At 46.9% G+C, this 12,084-nt stretch overlaps 1 protein-coding gene across 1 annotated transcript in view; it reads right to left on the bottom strand.

Annotated features, from left to right (window-relative positions):
• Window positions 1-779: 779 nt before the first annotated feature.
• Baiap2l1 (BAI1 associated protein 2 like 1) overlaps window positions 780-12,084 on the bottom strand; it is a 92,347-nt gene continuing 81,042 nt past the window's right edge. The window contains exons 12-14 of the mRNA XM_028756108.1: window positions 11,578-11,770; window positions 1,975-2,012; window positions 780-1,330 (exon numbers count right to left, since the gene is read on the bottom strand). Of these exons, the coding sequence (XP_028611941.1) occupies window positions 1,255-1,330; window positions 1,975-2,012; window positions 11,578-11,770 (307 nt within the window). The 3' untranslated portion in view covers window positions 780-1,254. The remainder of the gene's footprint in view (window positions 1,331-1,974; window positions 2,013-11,577; window positions 11,771-12,084) is intronic.

Below are 12,084 nucleotides of genomic sequence, written 5' to 3'. Positions count from 1 at the left end.
AGGCTTCCCACCTTATCCTGCGTGTAGGTTGGTCACAGAGAGAACAGGGACTGTATTTGAACTATGGCAATTTCCCCATCAGACCAGGATACCTGCCTAACACAGTGATTCAACAGCCCTACACAGCATGACCCAGACTTTGTAATCTAGGGAGGGTGTTGGCATGGGCAGGCCTGTACCAAGTTGCTCTTGATGGGGCCATCTGGTTTGTCCTCCCATGTGAGCCTGCCACTGCTTGGCCCAGCTGGAAAGGTGTTTCCTGTACACAGACCCTGACCAGTTGGCAACTTAGGGAAAAATGATTTCTCTGCTGAGACCTAAGAAACTGATAAGCAGCAGGCTTCTATCAGTAGTAACTGATCTGAGGGAGGGTGGATTTCGATTAGGACAGACTGATCTCTGGCTCAAGGCTCTGTGCAGTGGCCTGAGCAGATGCTGGTCTCAGCCAGAAGTGTGGGACAGTGTTAGGCTGGAATGGCAGGCCCACCCCTCCTGCCCACCAGGCCTCAGGATTGCTATTTACAGGCCAGTAGCTGATTAAAAAATGAGCTTCAGGAGGTGTCCCCAGAAGTAATGATGGGGTTTTGGTCCCTGGTTTGTACAGAGCCCTCAGATGTGTTGAGGCCCCTGCTGGCAACCTTTGTAACACTGAATTCAGTAGCTCCTGGAGATAGTTTTACAAGTGCCAAAGAAGCAGGCCAACTGTCTCAGCACTCTGAAGCAATGCCTGTCAATGAGGTTGGGAGTTCTACTTGTTGAATCAAAAGGTCAAAATTGGGTCATTTAAAAAATTATATTTAATATAGTTTCATAATTTACATTGCTTACTGGATTTGCATGCTCTGATGCAAACTTACATAATTTCTTTATTTGAACACATCATAATGCTACTTAAGAACACAGGCTTTATAAAATAAAACTCTGGTCTTGCATTCAGCTACAGAAAGCCAGGCACAAAAGCATACACCGACTATTTCCTTAAAAATTAAAATGAACTTGAACCAACTTTACTGTTTTTTGAATAGAAAACATTTCAAATGATTGATTTATTCACTAAGCTACTCATTTGACTTAAAGACAAAACTGTGTAAACCCAGCTCTATTAAACTGAGAAAATACATTGATTTGCTCAAGTGGGGGGTCATTGAAATCAGGCACTCTTCTGCGAGCTTTGACCGCGCCTGCGCTTGTCCAGCAACTGTACCTGTCGCCCTGCAGGTGAGAACTCTAGAGGCTGCACTGTTCTCTGCGTATTCACCGGATGATCGGTGCTGATCGGTCATTTGTCACTGTTGGCCGGAGTTTCACGGTGGCAAAGGGGTTTTCTCCACTACAGGGGAAGAAAGCACAAAAATAGACATACTAGACCCCCCCCCTTAAAAAAAAAGACCTCCAGGGCAGGACTTAGATGTTGTGCATGTATTATGGGGTGTGCGTGCACGCCAGATGCCCTTTAGGTGTTTTCTCTCATAGTCCACCTTCCATTTTGAGACTGGAATTCAGTGTTTCTGTGGGTTGACCATTGAGTGCCCAGAATCTGTTTTCCCCGCTGGTGCTGGGTTAGATGCATGCTCTGATGCCCTGCTCCTCTGTGGGTGTTGGGAGTTTGGACTCAGGTCCTTTTTATGCTTGTGTAGCAAAGACTTTATTCAATATTGCATACACACCGGGGACTGCCCATTCTGAACACAGAGGTGGCCAGCAGCTTACTATGCCAAGCTAGGGAGCACGTCATACAAAAGCTGCTTTAGTCTGATGGAAGGAGCCCTGTGGGACAGGCCACCCTGCCAGGGGTTAGAGCTGAACCATGCTGCTCTATCCCTCTACACCCCATTCCAGGACTGTGTAAAGCAGGTGGTGGTAGGAAGGGTGACCTCAGTCTCCACTGTCTCTGGGAAGGGCCTGTGGGGTACTACTGTCCCTCCTTAGCAGGCGGGACAACCTTACACTGACCCTTATACACAGTATACGTACCTAAGGAATGGTGGCTTTGCGGTCCCGTTTGCATCACTCTGGAAAAGACAAAGATGGAAGGCTTGAAATTGGAAGACTCTTAGAAGATCCACAGGGAAAGACAGGCAAAGTTTAAAGCTGCCTGTGGGGCTGGAGATACGGGTCAGTGAATGATGCTGTTGGTGTAGATTACTAACGTCAGTTCCCAGCACCTACAAACAGGCTCACAAGTGCCTGCAACTGCAGCTCCAGGGGATCTGAATCCTGGAGTTTGCACTTGGACTCGAACTCACGCACGCACGCATGCGCATGCTGGCACACACATAAAATAAATCTTTAAGGCTATTCATGTTTAAAAGAACCCTGTGATCTCACATTGAGATGACTGCCTCATATCTCAAGTATTTCAAAAGAATAAGCCAAGGAGAGAACGTTTTAGAACTTTGAGGGCCCTCTGCATGTCAGAAAGTGGAGTATGAGGTGCCTTGAAGTGTGGTAACAGTGTTCACACACAGGTCAGCGTGGAACATCCTGGATGCTCACAGAAACTCAGATATTAATGAATTAAACTCAACAGCAGAGTGTAGTGTGGAAGGAAACGCTTGCAGATATGCCTCAGACCCACGCTGTGGCGCTACAGTGACTGGTCCTGCCCCACACCCCTTTTTAGAGTGTTCCTCAATAATGACATGGATGAAAGTGACTTAGTTGGGAGGCTGATGTTAACGGCTAGAGCCAGCCGTCTGGTAACCGGGGGCGTGGCTTAGTAGAGCACTTAACCTAGCTTGTCTGGGTTCAATGCTGGGGAAGGGGAGATGAACAAGGGGTGGGGGCTTCTGAATTGAGGATCTGTCCAAGTTCTGCAGGTGCGAGGCAGAGCACTGAGCCTCATGGCAGGTCACAGGTCCTACCTCCCTCCAACACACCTCTAGGCTGTTGGCTGGGGGACTGCTGTGTCAGTACCACCTTTCTGGAATTCTAAAAATCACACCATCTTAAAACCTTCCCTGCTGTCCCTATGAGATCACTCTGAGCACATGGAACTGACTCAGCACCACCCAGCAGAGGGCAGAAGATGATCATGTAATGCACCGGGGCCAAGCCAAACAGTCCTAGAGAGCTTCCTAGATTCTCAGTAGTCTGGGTACTTGTAGAGTCAAAGTAAATGCCTCATGTGCTCCCGCAGGCCAGCCTCTCCTGAATACTGGCATTCACCTGATAGATACACTATCTCGGTCAGAGGCAGGCTGGAGGCCCCTGGGATGTGACCTCAGCCCTGGGGTTGCCTAGAGTCAGCACAGGACGAAGTGTATACTCATCACAAGCACGAAGCCACTGCTTGGCTTGGCACATCTTAATCAGGCTTGAAGTGGTGTTAAGTGACTTCTTTCTGCAGGGTACTCAGTTTCTTTAGCGGGCCTCTGGACAAGTCGCCTCTGATGTGATGATTAAGAGCCAACTTACGATTTCCTTTTAAAGAACATCAGGAGGTCTGGTACGTAGATTGCCTGCTCAAATTGCTGGCATGATTGGACTGCCTGGAGCAGTAAGTCAGGCAACAGCCTCAGTCTGGAAGGAGCCTCTTGGTGCCCAGAAGTCAGACCAGAAGAGCAGCCTTGAAGCCCCAGGCTGCCTCCCTTACCATAAGCAGATGCTTCCCATAGGAAATCACTTCCTTCTGTTTTCCTCTGGGCAAACACTGACCTATCCTGTATGGCCTTAGCAGGACTGCAACAGATCCTCAACTGGAAACCAGAACGCTCTCCACCTGACAGACAGCACCCTCTGTCCGCCTTCCTAGAACCAGAAGCTCAGTGCACTTTAAGGTGCCCCACTAACACACACTGAACAAGCCTCTCTTACAGCCTCAGGCAGAAACAAAAGTCAGACTGGAAACTAGCACTTGACTTCCATCCATTCTGTCCCTGTGAGATCTCAGTGGCAGGACATGGGGGTCCTGAGTATCTGAGAATGATGTCTTTTTTTTTTTCTAGGTTTTTTGAGACAGGGTTTCTCTGTGTAGCCCTGGCTGTCCTGGAACTCACTCTGTAGACCAGGCTGGCCTTGAACTCAGAAACCTGCCTGCCTCTGCCTCCCAAGTGCTGGGATTAAAGGCGTGCGCCACCACTGCCCGGAGAGAATGATGCTTCTTAATCCATTGCTGATGCTACAATCACTTCAAGAAAATTCACTTTAAGGCCAGGTCTGGTATCCGATGCCCATATGCCCAGCACTTGGGAAGTTAAGACAGGAGGAGAGTTTGAGGCCAGCCTGGGCCGCACAGTGAGACCCTGACCCAATTCCTAAAGATCTAGGGATGTAGTTCAGCTGGGTAGTGTTCATCAGGCCCTGGGTTTTATTCCCAGCACTTCATAAACTGGCCATGGTGGCATCGAGCTGTAATCTCAGCACTGTGGAAGTGGAGGCAGGAGGATCAGGAGTTCAAAGTCATTCTTGCTTGCACATTGCATAGCAAATTTTGTGCTAGTGTGGGCTATATGATCTTGTTTTTAAAAAATGAAAAAACCTGTGTTTGGTATATGAACTTGTATGTTATCCTTTAATAAAGTGTTTACTTGAAAATGAAGTATAGGCAGGTCCCTGACCTAGGTGGTTTGGTGTGATGGCGTTCAATAGTGTGAAAGTGATACATTCAATATAAAACTGTACTGTGAATTTTGGATGTGGTCCTTTTCTGGACAGGAGATACATGATATAATCCTTTCCCGTGGGATGCTCAGTGTAGTGCTGAGACAGCTTCTGGCACTCTGCAGTATGCTGCCTTACTCAGCTAGGATGGGCCACAGGTTAGGTGTTTTCAACTTCTAACAGGTGTTTCAGGATATAACGCCACAACAAAAGTCCAGAAACATCTGCACGGGGAGTTTTCAGTGGTCTGAAAATTTAGCTTTCCTTTGGAGTAACTCCCCTGCCTCACCCATCAAGCAGCAGTCTAGACTGTCCATCAGGACTAGTGCCGTCTATCAGGGTGACTTCAAAATACACCATTATTCTTTGCCCGTCTCAGCTGGCGTGCCTTCCATTCCTAGTCAGGAATCACTGCTGCCCCCAAGCCTGCCCTTCCCTCTTCCCTTTCCCTGCAGTTGGGGGTACCCTGGCAGACAGGCAGCGCCTCTTACCCATCCTGTGTCATCTGGCAGCCAATAAGGTGCTGGTCCCTGAGCACACAGAGCAGAATGGGATGATTCAGGCCAAGCCAAGGTGCTCACATGGGGCCAGGCAGGCCATAGAGAGCGGGCTAGTGCCCTCTGCAACACCAGGGCACAGTGCCCTTGAGACTGGAAAGGGAGACTACCAACAGGAGGTTGTCTGTGTCCATAAGGTAACAGGCAGAGGGGGGTTTCTTGTGATGCTGCTCACTCCAAGAATGCAGACACTGACTACCTGGTGCCCATGTTTGCATACACTGGTTACTTGCTTTCTGTCCCACTGTCCCCTTCCTGCTGTGCAGAGGTCTTTGTGGAGATGCACAGGGCCAAGAGCTTGATCCCTTACAAGATGGTTTCAGGTTAACCTAACACAACTCATTTCTTAGGACTCAGGGAAACACTTTCATAGGAGTAAAGGGCTGTGTGACCCAGGGTGGGCTGGGTCCTGCTGAGAAAGCCTAGGGGACCTGGAACATCTAGTAAAGATGGCCATTTCAGTATGATGACATATGCCTGAAATCTCAGCACTTGGGAGGTAAAGACAGGAGGAGGATTTTGAGTTAAAGGCCATTCTTGTCTCCATAGCAATACATTTTCTGAAACTCAAAAGAATGGCCATTTCCCTGGGTGTAGGGACACATGTCTGTAGTAAAGCATCTGGGAAGCTGAAGACAGGGCAGATTGTGAGTTCAAGGCTAGGTCCTAGGGCCAGCGAGATGGCCCAGTAGTTAAGAGCCCTTGTTCTTGCTCTTGCTCCAGAGGTCCCAACCTCAGTTCTCAGGAACATCATGATATCTCACAACCATCTGTAACTCCAACTCTAGGGGATCCAATATCTTCTGACTTCCTTCAGGTACCAGGTGTGCATGTGGTACACATACATACGTGCAGACAAACACTTGTTAAAAATGTAAAATTAAAAAAAACTGAATGATTATAAAAAAAATATATTTAAATCAACAACAAAATCCCAGAGAGTCCCAAACCAAAAATGGCCATCACACTTGCTCTTTGAAGCAACACTGATTCTGCTGCTTCCTGTCTCTGCTCCTGGGACTCCTGATTTGAGCTGTAGTCTAATGACAGAGCAGTGTCAAAGGAAGACCGGCCGTTCTCTCTGAAGTTTGCCTAGGATCCTGAAATACTCAAGAGGTGTCTGTTCTTTCTGTAATTGGTAACAGTGGTGTACAAATCCGTCAAGTACCCTCATCCTCTAATGGGAAGCCCTCTGCATTTGTGCAGGGTCACTGTCCATGTCTCCTCTGTGTAAGATAAGGCAAAGTAAACATCCTTAGTGGGACTGGAAGGAGCCTCTTAAGCCTGGTTAGGGACTCAAATATTTCTGCCTTTGGATTTTGAAAGCCAATTGCTTTTTTGTTTGCTTGCTTGTTTGAGACTGGGTTTCACGTAGCCAAGGCTAGCCATCACACCTGATCTTCCTGCCTCTACCTCTGAGTGCTGGGATTTTAGGTGTGTAGCACTATGCTAGGTTTCTGAGGTGCTGGCTGGAACCCACAGCTTTAAGTCATCCTAAGCAAGAACTCTTAACAGCTGAGCTACATCTCCACTATTGTCTAGAGATGTCTGACTGTTTTACTAGCTGGTGTTTTCCATCATCTTCTGGATCAGGATGCAATCCAGTATCTTATCAGGTCCCTGGTAATGGCAGAGAAGGCAGTGGAATGTGCTTATCAGTCAGAGCTCCCAGCTCCCTTCCCCTCCTTGTGCAGATAACCACTGCGCTGTTACAGGACATTTCTCAATTCACTGCAGGACCTAGGAAGTGGCTGTCTTTCTGTTCTCTGTTTCCCACGGCCCTGCCTGCAATCCACTTCGACCTTAAGTTCTCCAGCCAGGCCAGCCCACAGCAGGGTCCAGGCATGGCGGCCCAGTTGGTAGTGGAAGGAGAAACTGCTATAAGTCCGTGTGTGGGTGTCAGGTCAGGACTGGAGGTGAAAATATCAATCACCAACCATCTATCTATCCACCCACCCATCCATCTGTTTGTATTTATCTAAATCTGTATCAAAAGAAACATAATTAATGTTAGTTATATGCTGGAAATATAAGCATTACTAACATTTTTCTTTTAACATTTTTCTAGCTTTCAGAAAATGGACCCAAACCAAATCCATCCTTTTATTTTTTATGCTTTTGAATGGTGCTAGGGGTTAAACTAAGGGTTTTCGACATTCTAGTTGATTGTTCTACCATTCAGATATATCCCTAGCCTCCGAGATTATTGCTATTATTATTATTACTATTAGTATTTTCAGTATCTATTCAGGATCCTAGGCAAACTTCAGAGAGAACGGCCGGTCTTCCTTTGACACTGCTCTGTCATTAGACTACAGCTCAAATCAGGAGTCCCAGGAGCAGAGACAGGAAGCAGCAGAATCAGTGTTGCTTCAAAGAGCAAGTGTGATGGCCATTTTTGGTTTGGGGTTTTGTTGTTGATTTAAATATTTTTTATAATCTCTTTCATGTTTTCTTTTTTAAAACTTTACATTTTTAACAAGTGCTTGTCTGCATGTACATACGTGCTGAGATGGACCCCAGGATCTTGTTCGTGTTCCCTACGTACTCTACACAAAGCTATTCCTATATCCCAACGTGCACCTTAGATGAGAATGTAGCTATTAGGCATTTTAGATTTTACAGAAGACTCTGATCTTTAGTAGCCACTGTGGACTTCAGTGTGAGCCCAGTCCCAAACAAGGTGATTATGCCGTCCCCTCTAGGGTCCAGGAACACTGCAGAAGAGGGGACAGTCTCCTGATTTGTTTTTCCTTTGGAGGGGTGGAGTTTATGAGACAAAGTCTCACTATCTAGTCCAGACTGGCCTGAAACTTACAGTTATCCTGCCCCAGCCTCCTGAATGCTGGGATTCCAGGCATGTGTACCATCCTGACTCAGTTTCTCAATATTGACAGTAGCTTATGATTTAGGCAAGTGAGAGGCTTAAAAACAAAGCTAGGTCTTATTTAAACTATAAAATGCTAAATGAAGAATAAGTTATAGCCTGGCAGTGGTGGCGCACGCCTTTAATCCCAGCACTTGGGAGGCAGAGGCAGGCAGATTTCTGAGTTGGAGAGTTCAAGGCTAGCCTGGCCAACAGAGTGAGTTCCAGGACAGCAGGGCTACACAGAGAAACCCTGTCTTGAAAAACCAAAAAAAAAAAAAAAGAATAAGTTATTATTAGTGATGATATTTATATTTTGTGTGTCTGAGAGTGACTCTGGTTATGTACTTTTTCTTTTTTTTGAGACATTCTGGAACTGGATCTGTAAACCAGACTGGCCTCAAACTCACAGAGAGGCACCTGTATCTGCCTCCCCAGAGCTGGGATCAAAGGCATGTGCCACCACACCCAGCAATTTTTTTTGAGAATCCTTTTGTTACTGTTGTTTGACTCAATATTTATTTATTTATTTATTTATTTATTTATTTATTTATTTATTTGGTTTTTCAAGACATGGTTTCTCTGTGTAGCCCTGGCTGTCCTGGAACTCACTCTGTAGACCAGGCTGGTCTCGAGCTCAGAGATCCGCCTCCCTCTGCCTCCCAAGTGCTGGGATTAAAGGCGTGCACCACCACCGCCCGGCCAATATTTATTTTTTAAAACTAGACTTGTCAACGCTGGTGAGATGGTTCAGTGGTTAAGAGCACTGAATGTCCAGAGGTCCTAAGTTCAATTCCCAGCAACCACATGGTGGCTCACAACCATCTGTAATGGGATCTGATGCCCTTTTCTGGTGTTTCAGTTACAGTGTACTCATATAAATAAAATAAATAAATCTTAAAACAAAACAAAAAGCAAAACTAACTTGTCAATTTGTCCATTCTACGAAGTGAGGATTATTCTGTCAACTCCCTTGGTCCATGTGGCAAGATTACTGAAGATAAAAACATGTTTGGGGGGATTGGGAGAGACGGCTCAGAGGTTAGGAGTACTTGCCACTCTTCTAGAGGACCTGAGTTTGGCTCTCAGCATCATCAGGCGGCTTGCAACTGTGACTCGAGCTCCATGCCCTCTGCCAGCCTCCATGAGCACCAGGTCACATAGCCATGGAACAGGAGTACTCATACAGAGAAACAAATTTTCCTACTACTAAAAGGTAGTTCAGTGGTAGAGTACATGTATAGCAAACAGAAAGCTTTGGGGTCAACCATCAGCAAAACACCAGACAAGCAATCAAACCAGCCTGCAACCGCTCCATGGGTAAAGTGTGGGGTTTCTTGGTTGTTATGTGGGTGGAGCTCAGGGTCTCATGAGTGCTATGTGTGCCTGCTCTGCCGCTGAGCTACACTCTAACCTTTTCTTTTGATTTGAGAAAAAGAATCTAAGTTGCCTAGGCTAGGCTTGAACTTGCAATCAATCCTCTTGCTGTAGCCTCCCAAGTAACTGGGAGTATGCCATCAGACCTGTTTTGGACAGGATTCTTTAACCTTAAAACACATTAGACAACCAGGTGATCGTCAATTAACTGTTGCTGTCACAAAAAGAGAAATCCTGTTGACTGCCATGACAAGTGATCATAGAGCAGCAGAGAGAAACTGACTGTGTTGGAGCTCCAGAAACACGGGACAGCAAGGGTACACAGTACAGGGCACTGCAGGGATGTAATCAGCACAACACAGACTGGTGACACCTTCCAGGACAAACGACCTGGTTTTCTAAACAGTAACACCACTACCAACAATTTCACGGAAAGAGAAAGAAGGGAAACCTGTCCATGAGAAAGACTCGTGAAGATCCAGATTCAAATGGGTGGACTACTAATGTTCTCTTCCTTCCTTCCTCCCTCCCCCCCTCCCTCCCTCCTTCTTTTCTCATGTCTCCAGTCCAGTCTGGTTTCAAATACTATATACCTAAGGAAGACACTGAACTTCGGATCTTCTAGACTCTACTGCCTGAGTGCTAGGATTGCAGCTATATGCCACGACATCTTGATTTATAAACAATATTTTAATGATGTTATCAGGAATTAGAATAATGATTAGTTGATGATGTTCACAAAATATTGTCAGGTTTTAAAGATATATTGGTCCTGCTATAATTTTTAAACGAGTCTTTTTTCAGTCTTTATATTGTCTGGCATAGCTATGAACAACTGGGAATGGAAAAATCAGGGAAGACCCAGGTTGGTAAGTGACTGATTAGTTACAGCTGAGAGAGTTAAGGTCATCATTCTGTTTGCGTTACACTTGAGTTTTCTGTAGGAGAGAGCAGAGAAAACACTACAGACTCAGCTCACACACGAACAACGGCCTATGCGCTACACTTGAAGCTGTGAAATACAATTGTTTGAGACAGGGTCTCGCTCTGGAGCCGGTGCTGCCCTGAGACTCAGCACATATCCCAAGTTGGTCTTGAACTCATTCATGGCAATTCTGTCTCCATCTTTTCAGACTGGACACTGAGGATGCACAACAGGCTCCTTTGCCTGGATGCACCAACTCCTCAGCCATCTTCCTTTTCTCTACCTCTTTTTCTTCTGTCCTCCCTGAAGAGAACTACCCGGAAGTCCCCCTGACCTAGAGCCAGTCATCTAGGCCAGGCCCTGTGTGCGCACACTGCACACAATGTTTAGACTTTCTTCTCTCTGCCTCATACACATCTCCTGGGACTTCTACACAATGGCTCTCTCCTGTCACAGCTTCAGTGTCACTTCAGAGAGACCATAGCCGCATATGCTGCTCATTGTTTTTGCGACAGAAGGGTGCAGGAATGCATCTTGTAGGCTGCCCTTGCTCCTCAACAAGTTCTGGCTGAAGGTCTTGCCCCTTCCTCTCCAGTCAGCTTGGAGGCCATCCCAGTGTGCTCCTCTCAGTGGAATCCCTGGAGGCCTCCCCAGGCAGAATGGCTTTTTCTTCTCCTTTCTTGGGGCTCCATCTTAGGCCGCTAGACTGTCACATCCACCCAGGATGCCGCCCTATTCATTATTCCTGCCCCTTCATTTTTAGCATGCTTGTATCCTGTTTTGGTTCATTATCTGTCTAGTCACTAAATTCCAAAGAAGCCTGGGCCTCGCTGATGTCTCGGGCTCACAGGCGCCTTGTGCTCTGCAGACACTCCACATTCAAATTGACAAGGGCTAGGATGCACCGGAGCCCAAGCCTTCCCTCCGCTTCCCTTCTTAGGGGTAGTTTTGCACATTGGCCGGCACAAAGTCTCCATTTTAAAGCTCAGTCCCTCCTCTTTTCAGAAGATAACAGAAAAGGAATAAAATGCAGAGAAAGAGGATTAAAAGAATAAAAATCTAAGACAAAAGCAAGGAGACAGGAAAGCTCCAGCAGACTAATGGTGCTGACTCTCCTACATAAGATAAAGTAAAAGCAAAGAGGGCTTAGAGTTGGGGAGAGTATGTGTCTGTGAAGAAGAAAACCCAAGGCCCTCTTCCCGTCAGCCATGAACAGAGCCTGCCCTCCTGCCCCTGCAGTCAGCACTCACAGGAGATGTGGATGTGGCATCTGGTCTGGACACTGGGGCTTTGAAGGTGGAAGTAGAAGGCATCTTGGGAGCGTCTGGCCTCTTGTCTGAGGTGGCTCCCATGGACAGGCACTCTAGGTAGTCGGGAGGTGGGATGACAACGCTGCTCTTCTCAGTCAGGTCCACAGTGCTGATGCTTCTCACTGGTGCAGGGCTCAACGCCAAAAGTGAGGGAACCAAGTCACACAAGGTCATGACACCTGGACCCCGACACCCAAACATCCCATGGCCAAGGACTAGGGGGATAGAAAAAAATGAGGTGGCGCTGGAGAGACGGCTCAGCAGCTAAGAGCTCTCCCAGAGGACTCCAGCTAGATCCCCAGCATCCCCATGATGGGGGTCCCCAACTATCTGTGACCCCATTTCCAGGACCCAATTCCCTCTTGTACCCTCTGAAGGCACTGTGTATGCACGTGGTTCACGGACATACATGAAATAAACAGTACACATGAAAAAACGGTGAGAGGA

Source organism: Grammomys surdaster, unplaced genomic scaffold (genome assembly GCF_004785775.1).
Source record: "Grammomys surdaster isolate TR1022 unplaced genomic scaffold, NIH_TR_1.0 126109, whole genome shotgun sequence".
In the NCBI taxonomy this organism is placed as follows: domain Eukaryota; kingdom Metazoa; phylum Chordata; class Mammalia; order Rodentia; family Muridae; genus Grammomys; species Grammomys surdaster.
Note: the sequence above shows the minus strand (reverse complement) of the source record. Positions and strands in the feature narration are given on the sequence as shown.